Genomic DNA, 18,061 nt, shown 5'->3' with positions numbered 1-18,061 from the left:
TTATTTTACATTGCTTTTTCTGTTTTGATGTTTTTATTACTATAACCTGTGCCAAGAATGAGTGTCTCCATATAATGTCTGAAACCTGTAAATATTTTGTTTTTATGCTTTGTAACTGACCCAAGGGACTCGTCACTGACTAAAGATGTCTACCCATGATATATGAGCATATATACACCATACAGTGGCAGGCTAGATAGACCTTATGCTTTTCTTCTTTTGGATTCTATGTTTTTATGCAATGTTGGCACACCGGGTTGCTATACTGGGAAAACATTAAATTACAATCTGCTACTGCATATGGTAAAAATACCTCCTAAATGTTGTAATGATCAGGGGAAAAGGCTGTATGACATTACTGTACTATGTCAGAAAAGAAAGAAAAAAAAAAACATAAAATGAACGGATTCCTCTTGTTACCTTTGCATCTTCCTCGATGGACGACACTTAGGGCAGAATCCTTGCACTTGGCTCTTTGGTAATCACACATAGACTCGTATGTTCGACCATCTGAAGCACAGACAGGTTTGGATTGTGTTCTGGAGCAATGAGGATTGCACTGTGGATCTCTGTCCCGGTCACTTATTAAGAACTATAAAAGGGAAAACCCAAAAAGTGCATGTTTAATTTATACAAAGAATACATAAACAAAATGTTGTTCATACATGGCCCAGTGTTGTGGTCCAATAAGGTGAGAAATGGGACTTGGTAGTTAAATGGGTACTCTGCTGCTATATGCTCCACATGAAGTTCTTTTCTTTTTGAATTTCTTTTCTATCTGACCACAGTGATTTCTGCTGACACCTCTGTCCATGTCAGGAACTGTCTGGAGCAGGATAGGTTTGCTATGGGGATTTGTTCCTGACATGGACAGAGGTGTCAGCAGAGAGCACTGTGGTCAGACAGAAAAGACATTCAAAAAGAATAGAACTTCCTCTTTAGCATACAGCATTTGATAAGTACTGGAAGGATTAAGATTTTTAAATAGAAGTAATTTACAAATCTGTTTAACTTTCTGGCACCAGTTCATTTAAAAAATAAAAATAAAAATTCCACCGGAGTACCCCTTTTAAGTCTTTATACTTTTAATACTATAAACTATAAACCGCTATAGATATGTTTCCACCAAAACCCATATTGCTTTATTGCTTCTATGCAAAGTTATCAGTGCTTGAGCCTCCACTTTAGTTGTGATCTCACAAAAATATATTCTATCTATCAAGGTCAGTATAACGTCACACTGCTTGTATCTATGTGGACTTTTTACCTAATTTATCTCTTACCTAATTTATCTTTTACCTGTCACTTCCAAAAACTTTTGACAAGTCATGGAGACATGTCAAAAGTTTCAATCAGTGGGGTCCTGGGTGCTCAGAACACCCCCCCACTAATCGCAAAAAATGAGGGCAGAAATGTTGTGGCTCAGAGCTGCTTCTCTCTGCATGCAAAAGAAAATGTTCCCATAGACTTTATGTAAAAGTCCATCTTGGTCATGCAAACAGACTTGAAAGAACATTTGCATAGCAGGTGCATCCCCCTGGCTATATATAAGGATTGCTGGTGGTCTCAGCACTGAGACCCCTGACCGATCAAAACATTTGACATGATTCTACAACATGTTAAAGGGGTACTCCGCATCTCAGCGTTTGGAACAAGCTGTTCCAAACACTGGAGCCGGCACCGGGAGCTCGTGAAGTCATAGCTCCGCCCCTAATTATGTCATGCCCTGCCCCCTCAATGCAAGTCTATGGGAGGGGGCATGACTGCCGTCTCCCATAGCCTTGTGTGGTAGACCACCGGTGTATGGCGGAACAACAGGTTTAGCGGACTGAGTGGTGGGACTAGATGGTATTAACCCCTGGGGCAAGATGTTGTTAACCCCTAGTGTTCGTGACGCCAGGATTTGGTTGTATGGTGTAGGGCACCGCCAAAAACCAACCCAAAATGGCATATATTAAATGAATGTCCAAAGCAGATTTTAGCAACTGGAACTTTACTGAAGAAGACAGTATAACAGTCTTTACAAATCTTCCACAGAGGTGTCCAGGACACAGAAAACCTCTCAGGCTTGCTTGGACTTGTAGTGATAATAATGATGATGCAGCCACTGTAATACTGTTATGACTTTGGTAGGGACAGTAGAGACTTGACTTGTAGACATAGATGAGACTTACAGATTAGATGTGGCTGCAGACTTGTAGGCTTTGGCCTAGCTGGACTGAACTTGTACAGGACTTATTCTTGCTTTAGTGTCCAGGAATAGAGCAGGAAGTAAAAAGAAGCCGGAACCAAGAGAAGAAGTGTGGAGACTACAGCCCCTTATATATCAGGGGGCCGGACTAAAGCCCATTGGTAGCTGGTTGCCTTGGGGTTACCTGTGCCTCTGGAACTCTGGGTATCAGGTGATCACACATCACATGACCTTAGGAAGTTCCTATACAGTCTAAACATCCTAATAACCTTTGCAAAGAGCTTATATTCACTGTACAATACATATAATAAATGTAGATAATATACAATAGAATACCATAATAGTGACCTGGGGGACCCTGCAGGAGAGTCCTGTGAACTTGAGGGACTCTACCTGAGGGGACTTTAGGACGACACTTGCATTGAGGGGTCGGGGGTGTGACATCAAGAGGGGGCAGGGCTATGATGTCACAAGCTCCCGGCGCCGGCTCCAGTGCTCTGAACAGTTTGTTCCAAACGCTGAGCAGCGGAGTAACCCTTTAAGTTTTTATCAGTAACAGTGGCCTTTTTCACAAATTATCCAGTAATTAAAATAATTCAAGCACATCATTGTAGGTGGATGGATATTATTTTAAAAAATAAACTAAAATATTTTTTTTTATTAATTATCATACATCTATAGACAGCTGAATGAGCTTAGTAGAGACACTTCTCTGGCTCTATAGCAACCTCCCGCAACCACTATTTGTTGTATAATGCATGAGATCAGTGGAGTGCTGGGGCTGTGTTTTTGTAATAATTCTGGTGTTTGAGGTAGAACTGGCAGCGATGGTTGAGGTTTTGCTTGAAAAGAATATATTTACTGTTGTGCTGTTCTTTAATCATAGTGCCCATAAATAAACACTCGCTGTGAACTTGCAGTGACCTACACACATGCTAAATTAGTCTGCATTGTTCTTATCACCCTTGTGTAAATGAAAAGACTGTTGATAAATGCTCACCCAAATAAATATGACTCAGAATTGGTAATTAGGCCATTTGCATGTACTTCTTTTTGGAAACTGAGTGTTTTCTGAGTGTGTTCATTCCCTTTTTTTTTTATGTCAGAATACATAATGCATCTATGATAGTTTCTTTGTACAACGCACAGCAAAATAAATAAATAAATAGTGTAATGGCAGGTTACCATATTATTCGCCTTATAAGACGCACTTTTTCTTCCCCCAAAAAGTCTTATACGGCGAATACACCCCTATCGCGGCGGTCCCTGCGGCCATAAACGGCCGGGACCCGCGGCTAATACAGGACATCACCGATCGCGGTGATGCCCTGTATTAACCCTTCAGACGCGTCGATCAAAGCTGACCGCCACATCTGAAGGGAAAGTGACACTAACCCGGCTGTTCAATCGGGCTGTTCGGGACCGCCGTGATTTCATCGCGGCGGTCCCGAACAGCCCGACTGAATAGCCGGGTTAGTGCTTACAGGACACCTGGAGGGACCTTACCTGCCTCCTCGGTGTCTTCTCCGTTCAGGGATCCCCTGTATGGCCGGCGCTCTCCTTCCTCGTCATCACTTCGTCGCGTACGTGCGTCGGCGTGCGTAACAACGTGATGGCGGCGACGGAGAGCGAGGATACCCGGCCGACAGCAGAGACGTTCCGGAGCGACGGGGACACGGCGACGGCGATGGAGCGACATCCAGGGCAGCGGTGACGTGTCCGGAGCGGCGGGGAAACGTGAGTATTACCTCCTGTGCAGTGGTCTTCAATCTGCGGACCTCCAGATGTTACAAAACTACAACTCCCAGCATGCCCGGACAGCCAACGGCTGTCCGGGCACGCTGGGAGTTGTAGTTTTGCAACATCTGGAGGTCCGCAGGTTGAAGACCACTATTGGGTTCAAAATCTTTATTTTTTTTAGATTTTGCATCTATAAATTGGGTGCGTCTTATACGCCGGTGCGTCTTATAGGGCGAAAAATACGGTAGTTAAAAAAAAATACACAAAATGTAACCAATCACTCTAGTCTGCATAAATTAGTGTTGCTTTCAAAGTGCTCTGGTTGCCTGGAAAAGAGAGACATGGACATAGGAGACCTTGGACTGTCATCCTAGAAAGGCAACCTGAGCTCAATGAAAGTGGCAATAATATAGTATCACTCATCTCTGGATAGCAGCAAGATAGCAACCAAAGATAATGGTAAAAAAATATTTCCAAAGAATTTCTCTCCATGTTCTGCCAAGTTTATACCATCGTTGTGTTTGGTTCAGGGTCTGTTTGACACTCAACAATGGAGCCAAGTAGTCTTTCTGTGCTCATCTTCTGTTCTTTTAGCGGATTGAGTGAACTGAGTATTATAAACACTACCTTTTCACCCTTGCAGGGGGTCCTTGTCAAGCTCAATTGAGGGGTTTATCACGTAAAGGAATACATTTTTTGAATTTTTTTTTTTTTATACCTTGGCAGGATGCGGTTTAGTTTTTTTTTGGAAAGTATTGTTGACTAACCAGAAAAAAATATATTTGAAAGCTTTTGGAAAATGTTGGAGCTCTGAGAGGTTGCTGGGTTAGTTTCTGGGTTAGTGAATAAAATAATAATTCCCATAATAATTGTGTGACAATTTTTTTACAAAGTACAGTATTCAATATCACATTTTATGTTATTCTTTAGTGTATAGAAGGAAAAAAAAAAAAAAAAAAAAAAAGAACTTTGTCAGGTATTCTTCTTGCCTTTCCACCCACTGATTTCGGAAAAAATCTATCATGCCACATGAGATGTATCAGACAGAAGTTTGCATCTTGGGTTGGGGTCCATGAGTTTGGACACCTGGCGATCTTCTGGACACTGATTTCAATTGCCTCTGACTTGGCGGAATCATTGATGGAAAAATTTGAATGTCTCACAAAATTAGAACATTCTGTTGGCCGCTTCTTCGAACTGTCAAAACTGACTACTTTCCACCACTATAGTATTATCATAAGGGAACCTATGGGACTGTACTTTTTGTATACTGGATGTAACCTTCTATGTATAGTAAACGTTTCTGGCCTGTTGAAAAAAATAGGTGTTTGGTTGGTAATATAAGGTCATGTCATAATCCACAATCATGGATTTAGTCAACATGTGTCTGAACAATAAGAAGAATTAAATACGGTAGTTATAAAAACCATACTGACTGCAAAATCTAGATTTAAACAATAGATCATCTTCATTTTCACACACATTAGATAAGAGTTGGCTAAGCCCAAGTGTTTGGGTAGAAAATCTAATGTGTGCTCCAACAGCAGATTTTGTAATGAAGCAGCATCAGGCATGTTGTATTTCCGCAGGTGCACCTTTTGGCTTAGCAGGAGATAAGCCACTGCCACAGGAGTCTGCCAGTGGTTTATTCTTCTATCTCAGTTATAAACATGAATGTTCATGAGTACAATGGGCCCATGTAATCAAGCGTATGATTGACAGCTATCTAATATCAATGTGAATCTTTAGGAGTGAATTCGACCTAGAGTTGATCTGTCTATAAAGACATAGGTTAACCTATTATGTCAGTGGCGTAAAAACTGCAATATTTCATTACTATTTTGACTCGGAAAACGCCCAGTTTAGAAGAGGTTTGCTATGGGGATTTGCTTCTAAACTGGGTGTTTCCCGAGACAGGTGTCATCAGAGAGGATTTAGACAGAAAAGAACAACCTTAACTTCAGAAGCTCATAAGTACTGAAAGGATTAAGATTTTTTTAATAGAAGTCATTTATAAATTTGCTTAACTTTCTGGAGCCAGTTGATATATAAAAAAAGTTTTTTCCTGGAATACCACTTCAATATTCTGAATGCTGTTTTTGCGCTGCGGTGGTCAGCCACGCCCCTGTGACATCATGGTCACACCCCTTCAATGCAAGTCATTGGGAGGGGGCATAACGGCCGCCACAGCGCAAAAACATAGTTTGGAACATTTACTTCCGAACACTGGCCAGTGGAGTACCCCTTTATGCTGGTGAAACTCTCTCCCCATCCCTGCTGCTATCTCTAAAACTAAGACAGCAGAAAATCAGTCTGACAAATGTATCTTTCTCTTTCTCTAAGTATCAGCTAAATGGTAGGGAATTTCTAATGAAGACTAGTTAGAAAGTTTCTTCATTTTGCATAAGGGAAACAAATGAGCAATTCAAAATAATTGTTTAAAGGCTATTAACACCTTTGCACTGTCATTTTCTGAAGATATGTTCTCTTTTACAAAGAAAACTTTGTAGATGGCTAACAACCAACAAATAAACACATACCCTGGCTTGCTGTCTAGATCAAGTAGCCAGCTTGTGTCAGAATGGCTTCATAGATATAAACAATATTAACATTGTTATAGGAGCAAACTATTGCTTTCCCTTCTCCTTTTAAGTGATGCCATGCTTTCATACAATATAGGACTTGTCCTCGCTCTTTGCTTAAAAGAGGTGGTACCAGACATTACTGTATATTTCAACGCAATTTCCAGCTTTGATAAAATATTTTAACAATGGTACATTATAACATTTACAGAAACACTGATTTGTTCATCACTTGCTAGTTCACAGTAATGTTTCCCACAGCTAGTTCATTTGCTCTAACACAGTTTAATTGTATTAAGCCAAAAGTAAAGGGATTTTGTAATCAACAGTCATGTGTATGAATATATGGTCAAACTCATTGGAGGGCATTGTAGGAAAAATATCTTTACCCTGGCAATACCAGGATGAAATGCCAGGTTTATCTAAATTAAATGTTCTAAATTAAAGATTTTTATATATATTTTATTACCTGCTCCCTGGCTAAAAGAAGACAAAATAACCAATTTAGCATTGCAAAGCTTTCTGGCTGCTGCATTCTTGTTTACCTAAAGGGAATCTCTCATCACCTATATGCTATCCTCTCTGAGAGTTGCATAGGATTGTGGCAGACATATTAAAGGATAGGGGATAAGATGTCTGATTGCGGGGGGCCCGCTGCTGAGACCCTCCGCTATCTCCCTGCAGCACCCGCATTCTATACGGGTGCTGAACCTCCAGTTTCGGAAACCTCCAGGACTGGGGACGTGACGTCACACCACGCCCCCTCCATTCATGTCTATGGGAGGAGGCGTGGTATGACATCACGTCCCCAGTCCCGGAAACCCGGAGGTTTCCAAAACTGGAGAGTCAGCACCCGCATAGAATGCAGGTGCTGCAGGGGGGGGATGTCTTAGCAGCAGGCCTCCCGCGATCAGTCATCTTATCCCCTATCCTTTGGTAGCTGTTATATGTGCCTTTTTGTGTAGCTTTGTCTTTGATGCTATGCTTTGACCATGTCACTCCTCTTTGCACGTCTGGCTCTTCTCTGCCTGACACAGTGCGTATATGAGGGGAGTACAATACGCTTCTCTACGCTTAAAACAGTATTTGTCTAGAACAGCAGCAGGTGTGTACTTTTGGCTGTCGTTTCACAGTATCTAGGCCCTTGACAGATTAACAAGTACAAAATAGCACACTACTTAGATGTAGGTATGTGGCATGCACTTATGAGGGCAGAAAATGCACTACAGTACACTTAAAAATACGTATTTTTTCACAACACCAGCATTACACAACAGTGTGGCAGCACACAGTCACTGTGCACTAAACCCAAAATTGCATTCTCACAGGCTATTAGGAATGGACTGCTAGGTATGTATTATCCCGTCTACAGACTAGTATAACCAGGAGACCATTTGTTGTAGAACAAAAAGGGCAGAAAAATGCGATAAAGCAGGATTAAAAAACGTATTTGAGTAACACACTAGCCGGTGAGTACTTTTGCTTGGACTTTCACAGTATCTAGGCCCTTGACAGATTAATAGGTACACAATAGTACATTACTTAGATGTAGGTATGTGGTATGCACATATGAGAGCAGAAAAATGCGCTACAGTATGCTTAAAAATATGTATTTTTGCACAACACCAGCAGTACACAACAGTGCTGGAGTACACAAAAGCTGTGTACTAAACCCAAAATTGCACTCTGTCAAAGACTATTAGGAATGGACTGCTGGGTATTTTACCGTCTACAGACTAGTATAACCAGCAGATGATTTGTTGTGGAACAAAGACACAGAAAAATTATTCCTGCCTCCTCTGCTAAGGTTTATGAAGTTTAGGCAGCTTGTTGAAATGTATGAGGCAAAACACAGCTCTCTGCCCCTCTCCGTAATACAATGCTGTAGAAAGTGACTGGGTGGTTAATGGCTGCAGTAGAAATCCTTTTCAGTGAAAAAAAGCACTGCTCTCTGTCCACCAGAACGCTGATGTGACTAGGAGGTGAAATGCTTCTGGAAAAAGCTTTTCTGTGTAACACACACACAGGCTGTCCATCCTATCTCTCTGCAGTGTAGTGAATGAAGTGACTAGCCGGAATATGGCTGTCTGTTATATAGGGCTGTGACATTACAGGGGTGACTAGCTGCTGATAGGCTGTATCCTGCATGTGATTCAGGGTCATCCTGCCGACCCGCCTTCCCTTCCCAGAGTTCATTACCCCATGACCAGTTCCATGCCCCATGTAGATCCGCCTTTTTAGGTGGCCTGGAGCCTGGACCGCACTAAATGGAGTTTAATGAAGTGAATCTTGCGATAAAATCACGGCGATATTCGCATTAGCTGGGAATCACATTTTTCATGAAATTCGTAACTAATTAGGATTCGTCAGCTTAGATTCCTTCATCTCTAAAAGTTACCCACCTGGCTACCAACCTACATAGTTACCTACCTGAATACCAACCTACCTATGCAACTCCATACCTATCTACTTGGCTACCTACCTCATTACCTACTCCAGCTTGCTACCTAGTTTCTTATGTAGCTACCTGGCTACTTACCAACCTACCTAGAAACCTACCTACTTATTTACCTACCTACCTATTTTTCTACTTAACTACTTGACTACCTACCTAGCAACATACTTACCTGGCTACCTAGCTAGATACCTATTTGGCAACCTCCCTACCAACATATTTACCTACTTGGGAGGGGGATCTACCTACCTACCTAAGGATGTAAAAAGCATGGTTCAATGCACCACTTCAGCTAAAGTGAAAAAAATAATTTTTATCATAATGTGCAAAAACAAATATGTTTTGTTTCACTTCTGAGTCTCTCAAGCTCCTGAGGATGTATTTACCAAACTGCCTATGGGGGACTACCTAATAAGGGAACAAACTGCTGTGAAACATACCTACCTGGCTACTGGGGGGGGTATACCTACTTAATGGGGAGCCTACTAACCTACCCACTTATACAGTGCAAGACGCCAAGGGGGCGTTATTACAGTTTGGGGCCTATAGATGAGGACATTGTGTAGAGGTGGTGAGGGCACTGCAAATGTGGAGTCTAAAAATGTTTCTCCTGAAGATGCTGGAAGAAGTTGTCATGATGGTCTAATCCGGATGGAGAAGAAAAAGGAAAGAGGACGACGCCAATCAGAAAAGACCTCAATTGTAAGTCGCAAAATGTAACTGTATGGGAAGGGGAAAGGTGGGGGTGGGGTAGGCTGACCACACACACGTGTGCAGGAGAGTGGGGGGTGATACAATACCTAGTCAAGGGCGCAAGAGGCAAAAAATATAAAATCATTTACTATTTTATCACTTGCTATAAAGAACCTTTAAAACGAGAAGGATTTTTAACTCACACTATATATGTATATGTGTGTGTATATATATATATATATACTGTACATAAACACACACACTTTTTTTGTAAGAAAAATTAAGCTCACAACTTTTTTACTAAGGGATCCAACAATACAGTATATCACAGCTAAATACATGAAGATCTATGTACAACTGTTATGGTGATGTAGTAATGCACATATAAAAATGTGTTCTGTATTATACAGCTTTACATTCTGTAAGTCTACATCATACACAATTCATCTATGTGCCACAGCAAATCCGGCCTTAATGTTAGGAAACGTCTTGATCCAAAAACACTAAAAAGCTTATGTGGGTATATGTAAAAAGCTACTCTTCCTCATAAATAACCCACATAAGCCTGGATACATTTACAGCCATGTGTAAGATTAGGTGTAAACTTACCACTGACAATATGATCTTTGTAGTTTTTGCGCTTTTAAAATGCCAGGGATTGAGTGATGCATGGCTTATTAAGTGGAGGCTACTTCTATGAGAGGTGCACGTCAAATAGCATGAATGTTCAGATATTTATAGGAAAATGCTTGCAGTTAGAAGTATAAAAAAAAGTATGAAAAGCACATTAAAAAACAAATTTTGGTCAAAATTTGGTTCAGGAGAGGGCACATTTGGGACTTCAGCTAAGGAGGAGAGAGATGGAATTCACAGAAATTAACTGAGATTTGACATAGGGTAATATTAGACACTAAAGATGAGCAAACCTTCAGAATTTGTTTTGGGAGTATTCACTTGCTCGGGTGGGAGCTGAGGACCTGACCCATGTACTAGGTAACATAAGTGGTCTTGCATAGAGCATTGCTGTTAACCTCTGAGCTTGTGTACAGGAGCAGAAAACCTGTATGTACTTAACTTGCTGCTTTATAGAAGCTCCTGCTCCAGAAAAAGCACAATTATTGTGCCTGTTTGTGACAATAAATTACAATTGTTTAAAGACCTGTTTAACTTGAGACTTTTCATTGTGACTTTTGCTTTAGAAGCTTTTTCTAAAATGGTATGGTCTGGTTAACTTTTTGCAATGGTCATAATCTACACCAGCATGAACTAGGCTTACAAACCTAACTGAAGATAGACTTTTCAAAAAGTCACACATTTTGGAACCACTTGTTAAAAGCTTGCAGAAAAAGTCACAGAGGAGGAACCATACAAAGTGGCGTACCGAAGTGTAATAAAAAAAAAAGAAAGAGTAATAGCACCATATTTATCACTTGCCATGTGACCATGAAATAAATTTAGTGCACATACAAACATAGTTTACTTACAGTACCTTTTGATACATTTCCACCATAGTTTTTATTTTTATGGTGCCTACCCTTTATTATACCCAATACATAAAGTGCAAGGAGATAAGAAGCACTACAACAACTAAAGATGGGCAATGCCATACACAGTGAAACCCATTGAAATCTAATGACTATGGGGGCATTTCAACTGTGCCCTGACCTCTCCCATTTTGGTAAACAAGGGTTACATAGATACATCCACTATTACCTCCAGAAAATCACTGTGTCTGGAAGGTGCTTACTTAATTTATACCATTGACTAAAAATGCATGGAAAGAATTGACTAACAGTTATCAATGCATATGGACAGCTTTAAAAAAGTGGATTATTCACCTAACCTATCTGCCATTACGACACTTAACTGATCTCCATCGATCACCACTTCCTGGTCCTTTCTTAACTCAAGAAAATACATTGAAAAGCATAAAATTCATAATGGCAAAACATCAGTGATGTTTGTTAAGCTTCTTTTTTTTTTTTTTTTTTTTCTAATGCTGGAACCCCCACCAATTTAAGAGAACAGAAGTCAACACACCTCCAAGCGAATGAAGCGACAGCTTGCATTCTTGGCCCCTGCTCCATACACTTTCTGTGGAATTTCCTTACATTGTTGAACTAGGCCAGGTTTAGAGATACCACAAAGTGTGAAGAAAGGCATGGCCATGCATGTGCGCTGCCGTTTCAACTATCATGAGAATGAAGGCCAAATGTCCCCAAATTAATGGAAGTCCCAGAGGTCGAACCCCTTTAATATTAGATAACCCCTTATACTACAAATATGAATAGTTCCATGTTAAAGATCTTTCTAAGACCACAAAGGTTACTAAAATACCTGAACCATGCAATTCATAAAGTTTTCACTATGTATTGCCACATCAAGGTATAAATGGTCATATGTGCGCACAAAAAGCCTTGGCATTATTGTACAAGAGGATGTGTGGGCAAAATATATTTGAAGTGGCAAGAAATGCAAAGTTTGTGTTTTAAAGTAGCCGGAAGATTCACTTGGAAGAAATATTATGTAAAGCATACAGTAATAGACCGCATAAAAGACTGAAAGCAGAAAGAGTCCCTGCTTCCTGGGGACATGACATCCATAATAGCCATAGCTTAAAAAACATGGATTCAACCTTTTAAGCGATGATTCAGCAGCTACATATTCCTGTACTTTTCTGTTTATCTTCGTGCTGATCAACGTGAGAGGTGGTTCTGCATACTGTCTACAATTTGAAGGCTTACTTTAATTCTATTCTCCCCTGATCGCCCTTTTTCCCCCATCTGTCTGTTTGATTGGTGCCTTTTTGATCCTATCTTCATGGGTCTCGTGTTCAGTTCAATTAATGGAAGGGCTGACATCATCAGAACAGTATAATCCTTGGCTTCAAATAGAGAAAACAGACATGGTCGCACATCCACAATATACACAATGATCTAAGGCTTCTCAGCAACATTTATTAAACTAACAGGTCGTTGGTGTCCTTTATGATCAAGAAGTGCAAGCCCGCTAGCCACGTCATGGCCACCTGTAAGTAGCGGGTCCATAACGTCCCTAGCATAAAATAGCGTAGCACTGAGCGGCGCCCACCACCACACCAGTGCCCATGTGGGGAGGCGCGACCAACGACCCACTGGCAGAGCAGCCCCAATGCCTCTCAAACAAGTCCCAGGGCCACGCCTCCCCACAGACGCGGCATTGCGGCAGCAATGGACGCCGTACAACTGGTGTAAAAGCTCATGCGTGGGTCGTTCCCCCTGTGGGCACTGGTGTTGGGGCGGTGGTGGTCGCCACTCAGTGCTGCGCCATTTTATGCTAGGAATGTTAGGGACCCGCTACTTACAGGTGGCCATGACGTGGCTAGCGGGCTTGCACTTCATGATCATAAAGTACACTAACGACCTGTTAGTTTAATACATTTTTCATTAGATCAAGGTGCATGTTGTGGGTATGCGACCATGTCTATTTTTTTTCTCTAGTTCACTTAAATTCACATAATCCTTGGCTTGTTTCCTTAAATCCTGCTAGGAGTCTTTTCCTGACTTTTTAGGATTGAGATGATCACAGGAGGAAGGTAAAATGTACATGTGATAAAAAAAAATCCACCTTTTAAATGTGGCGTTAAATTCTGTGCTATTTATCATTGGAAATTGCATTTGGCATTGAGATATATTTAAGAACATTTTTATTTCGGTCAATCTATGTCATCATTAAATTACTGGTATCATCATTTAATAACATGTAACCCATGATTGGTCATCCAGGTGCTTTAGTTACAAAAAAAAATCTCTATCCAGTGCTTATTAGAGATGAGCAAATACATTTGGCACAAATCAAAGTTGGTCTCAATTTCCAAAAAAATTGGTGACTCTGTGAATCTGAAACATTTCAGATTAGTTTTGGATGAACCTTTCAAAATGGTGGCTGCTACTACTATGACCAACCATCTCCTGTGCTGTCAGTCACATTTCGTCTGATGAAATGCTAGTTGAACATGATAGTTGTAACAAAGCTGATTTTGTTGGCATCTGCACCAGTTATTAGTTTTATACTTACGTTGCACTAGAATAAACACACCGACCGGTGAATGCCTCTCCCGTTCTTGTTTATGGATGTTAACTGCTCAGACTGTATGCTTCTAAGAGTTTGAGCACACAGGGGGTCAAGTCTCGGGGGGGAAAAAGTGTGGGAACTTACCCAAGATTTTCACTCAAGGACTGGTCTTGCTAATGGGAACAGTGTTCATGCAGTGGAAAAAGTGCAGTAACTCAGTTCCCACGAGTCCCTGCAGGACTTGAGCCCTGCATACGTGCCTTTTTCTTTAAGTGGATCTTGCTCCTTTAGGGTGCGTTCCCACACGGCGTATTTGCTGCGTATTTGCTGCTGCGTATTTTATTTTCCCTGTTGAAGTCAATGGGTAGGAAAATACGCAGCACCAAATACGCAGCAAATACGCAGCAAAATACGTTGTGTGGGAACGTACCCTTAAGTTTCCTGCTGTGAATGGGGAATACTTATGTACAATTGTGTCAACTGCTGTGGCTCATAAATGGTCATGCTCCATTCTGTACTGCTGTTGCTGCGGCTACTAGGCCCTTTACAGCCACTTATCTCCTGCCTTGTCCATCATGTTCCATACTTTACTACTACTGCTGAGAACTCTGCACTGGATAAATAAAAAATAAAAAAACAGATATCTAGAAGAATTTGATTTGGTTCCACATGTTTCCACTGGACTTTCCCTTTAAATAAATATTTGAAATAAGATAGATGAGACAGACTGGTCTTTGGGGCAGTTTACTATAACACACCTAGGCATACCACTTCTTATCAAAAGAGTCGTCCAACGTTCTTTTTTTCTCAACAGTAAATCATAGAGATGATTAAATTGCCTGAGATTTGTTTCAGATTCATTTTGCACTCAGAAGTGCCCTAATTGCCCAGCGATTTCGCACACAAACAATGTACAGGAGCAGATAAGCTACAATGCATACAGCATCCCTACTTTCCTCGGGGCCACTCACTGCCCAGATGCACAGATGAAATGAATCACAAAAAGTTTGGATTTTAGTGAATCTGATTTTTTTTGGGAGATTTGGACAGGAGCCTACTTGTCCTCAACTGATTTGCTCATTCCTAGTAACGTTTGCATATGTACTTTTTATTTGCATTATGATCTTATTTATTTATTCTGACAATTTAACTCCAAGGAACATTTTTTCCCCCTTCAATTTTTCTTTATTTGTCAGTTATTGATGTGCCTATGACTTTTTTGGGTTTCTTTGACAGCTTTATATTGCTGGCAACTCAGAAAGCCATACATGTTCAAAATGATACCCTGGCAATGAAAGTAATAGTAGTAATTACCGTATATGTTTTATACCTTGATGTAAAAAAAAATATTGGCTCTATTATAAATCTTCTGAAATGGAAACTTCTAGTTGGCAGCATGGCCGCGTTAGCTACTTGGCATCTCATTATAACCCATAGAGGCAATGGTCTTGAAATCAACAAGGTTTCTTTTTTCTTCAAATCTACACTGTGTTGTCTTGCACAGTTATTTCATTTATAAGAAACATAGGTAAGAAGAAAAGGTTCAAAATAAAATCAAAAGGCCAAAGCTTCTCATCAGGGGATATATATATATATATATATATATATACAGTGCCTTGCAAAAATATTCACCCCCTTGACTTTTTTTTCGTATTTTGGTGCCTCACAACCTGGAATTAAAGGGGTACTCCAGAGAAAACCTTTTATTTTTAAATCAACTGGTGCCAAAAAGTTAAACAGATTTGTAAACTATTTGTAAACTACACTACTACTGTATACTACAAAGGAAATTCTTCTCTTTTTGGATTTCTTTTCTGTCTGTCCACAGTGCTCTCTGCTGACACCTCTGTCCATGTCAAGAACTGTCCTGAGCAGGAGAAAATCCCCATAGCAAACATATGCTTCTCTGGACAGTTCCTAAAATGGACAGAAGTGTCGGCAGAGAACACTGTAGACAGACAGAAAAGAAATCCAAAAAGAAAAGAATTTCCTCTGTAGTATACAGCAGCTAATAAGTTCTGGAAGGATTAAGATTTTTAAATAGAATTCATTTACAAAATCTGTTTAACTTTTTGGTACCAGTTGATTTTAAACAAAAAATGTTTTCCACCGGAGTACCCCTTTAACATGGATTGTTTGAGGATTTAGATCATTTAATTTACTGAACATACCCACAAAATAACAAAACAAGTCAATATGCATAACTACCCCCCTAAAGTCAATACTTTTTAGAGCCACCTTTTGCGGCAATAACAGCTCCAAGTCGCTTTGGATAAGTCTCTATGAGCTTGCCACATCTTACCACTTGGATTTTTGCCCATTCCTCCTTGCAAAACTGCTCCAGCTCCTTCAAGTTGGATGGTTCCGCTTGTGAGCAGCAATCTTAAGTCTGACCACAGATTTTCGATTGGATTGAGATCTGGGCTTTGACTAGGCCATTCCAACACATTTACATGTTTCCCCTTGACCCCTAAGGCTAGGATTCCACATGTTTTTTTCCTGCATTTTTTTCACAGGAAAAAACGCCAGGAAAAACGCCAGTGCAATTTCACGCATCTGACGTTTTTTTTTTTTTTGTAAGGCTGGGTTCACACTACGTTTTTCAACTACAGTTCCCGCATACGTTTTCTATCAAAAACCGTATGGGGAAAAAAAAACTGATGGAACAGTATGGGAAAAAGTAAACCGTATGCGTTTTTAAACAGTATACTGTTTTTAAAAGTGCATACTGTTCCGTCCGTTTTTATAGAAAAAAACCCATACGTTTTTGAAAATTTTGTCCATTTTTAATGGGAGGGGTCTTGGGTGGGGACTTAAGCATTCAAATGCGCATGTGCAAAGTAAAAACGTATACGTTTTTCCCATATGGAACCGTATACATGTGCGTTTCCCATTGACGTCCATGTTAAAAAAAAAAAACTTATGCGGTTGCAGTACGGTTTTTAAACTGGAGACAAAATCGTGGTCAACCACAGTTTTGACTCCGGTTTAAAAACCGTACTGCAACCGCATACGTTTTTATTTCAACATGGACGTCAATGGGAAACGCACATGTATACGGTTCTATACGGGAAAAACGTATACATTTTTACTTTGCACATGCGCATTTGAATCCTAAAGTCCCCACCCAAGACCCCTCCCATTAAAAATGGACAAAATTTTCAAAAACGTATGGGTTTTTTTTTCTATAAAAACTGACGGAACTGTATGCACTTTTAAAAACAATATACTGTTTAAAAACGCATACGGTTTACTTTTTCCCATACTGTTCCATCCGTCTTTTTTTCCATACGTTTTTTGATAGAAAACCTATGCGGGAACCGTAGTTGAAAAACGTAGTGTGAACCCAGCCTAACACACTTTTTTAATTCATTTTTAATAAAGTGTGTGTTTCACTTTTTCTCTCTTTTTTTATTTTTTTTTAGTTCGTACTATTACTCCCAGCATGGAACAGACTGTTTCATGATGGAGTAGTAGTACCTGTACTAATAGACATATCGTTCCGGGTGTCAATCCTGATGCGATCGTCCATAATATAGCAGAGATGCGAAGCGGCTCTATACAGCGCTCTCATCTCTGCACTATACTCCAGCCAGGGATGTAACTAGAAATTTACATCACTCATTCATATTTTCCACCCAGAGTGGGGATTGGCTGGATGGTTGCAGCCAATCCCCACTCTCAGAGGGAAATATGAATGAGTGATGTTCTATTCATATCACTGGCTGGCCAGAGTATAGTGCAGAGAATCGAGCGCTGTAGAGAGCCGCTCCGCATCTCTGCAATAGATAGGACGATCGCATCGGATGTCAGGAGTGAAACCCGCTGTGATCTGTCCTTAACTGCAGGTACTACTACTCCCAACATGGAGCACAGTCTGCTCCATGCTGGAATCTGTAGTACCTGCATTAATAGACAGATCGCAGCGAGTGTCACTTCTGACACCTGTTGCTATCTGTCTTTTAATGCAGATACTACAGCTCACAGCATGGAGCAGAGTGTGTTCCATGTTGGGAGCAGTAGTACCTGCAGATAAGGAAAGATCACAGCGGATGTCACTCCTGACACCCGCTGTGTTCCTCCTGTATAATGAATTGATGCGGGCGGGCGGCCGTTCTTCTATGGTCCCCTACACTGACTTATATACACCTATTCATATTTATCACAGAGAGTTGTGATTGGCTGTAACCATCTGGCCAATCACAGCTCTCTGTGGGAAATATGAATAAGTGTATATTTACAGCAGTGCAGGGGACCACAGAAGAGCGTCTGGCCGCATTATACAGAAGGATCGCAACGGACCCAAGGCGATCTGTCAATTAGTACAGGTACTGCTACTCCCATCAT

General features: G+C 40.6%; 1 protein-coding gene across 6 annotated transcripts in view; it reads right to left on the bottom strand.

Moving 5' to 3' along the window:
* SMOC1 (SPARC related modular calcium binding 1) overlaps positions 1 to 18,061 on the bottom strand; it is a 215,875-nt gene that overhangs the window by 123,301 nt on the left and 74,513 nt on the right. For 4 of the 6 annotated variants that reach the window (XM_056547181.1, XM_056547180.1, XM_056547182.1 and 1 more), the window contains exon 2: positions 421 to 592. In XM_056547181.1, the coding sequence (XP_056403156.1) occupies positions 421 to 592 (172 nt within the window). Of the gene's footprint in view, positions 1 to 420; positions 593 to 2,174; positions 2,312 to 2,527; positions 2,565 to 18,061 lie in introns of those variants that run through there. The other 2 variants (XM_056547183.1, XM_056547184.1) reach the window with 2 other exon arrangements.

Source organism: Hyla sarda, chromosome 11, assembly GCF_029499605.1.
Source record: "Hyla sarda isolate aHylSar1 chromosome 11, aHylSar1.hap1, whole genome shotgun sequence".
Classification (NCBI taxonomy): domain Eukaryota; kingdom Metazoa; phylum Chordata; class Amphibia; order Anura; family Hylidae; genus Hyla; species Hyla sarda.
This window is presented reverse-complemented; position numbering and strand designations above follow the sequence as displayed.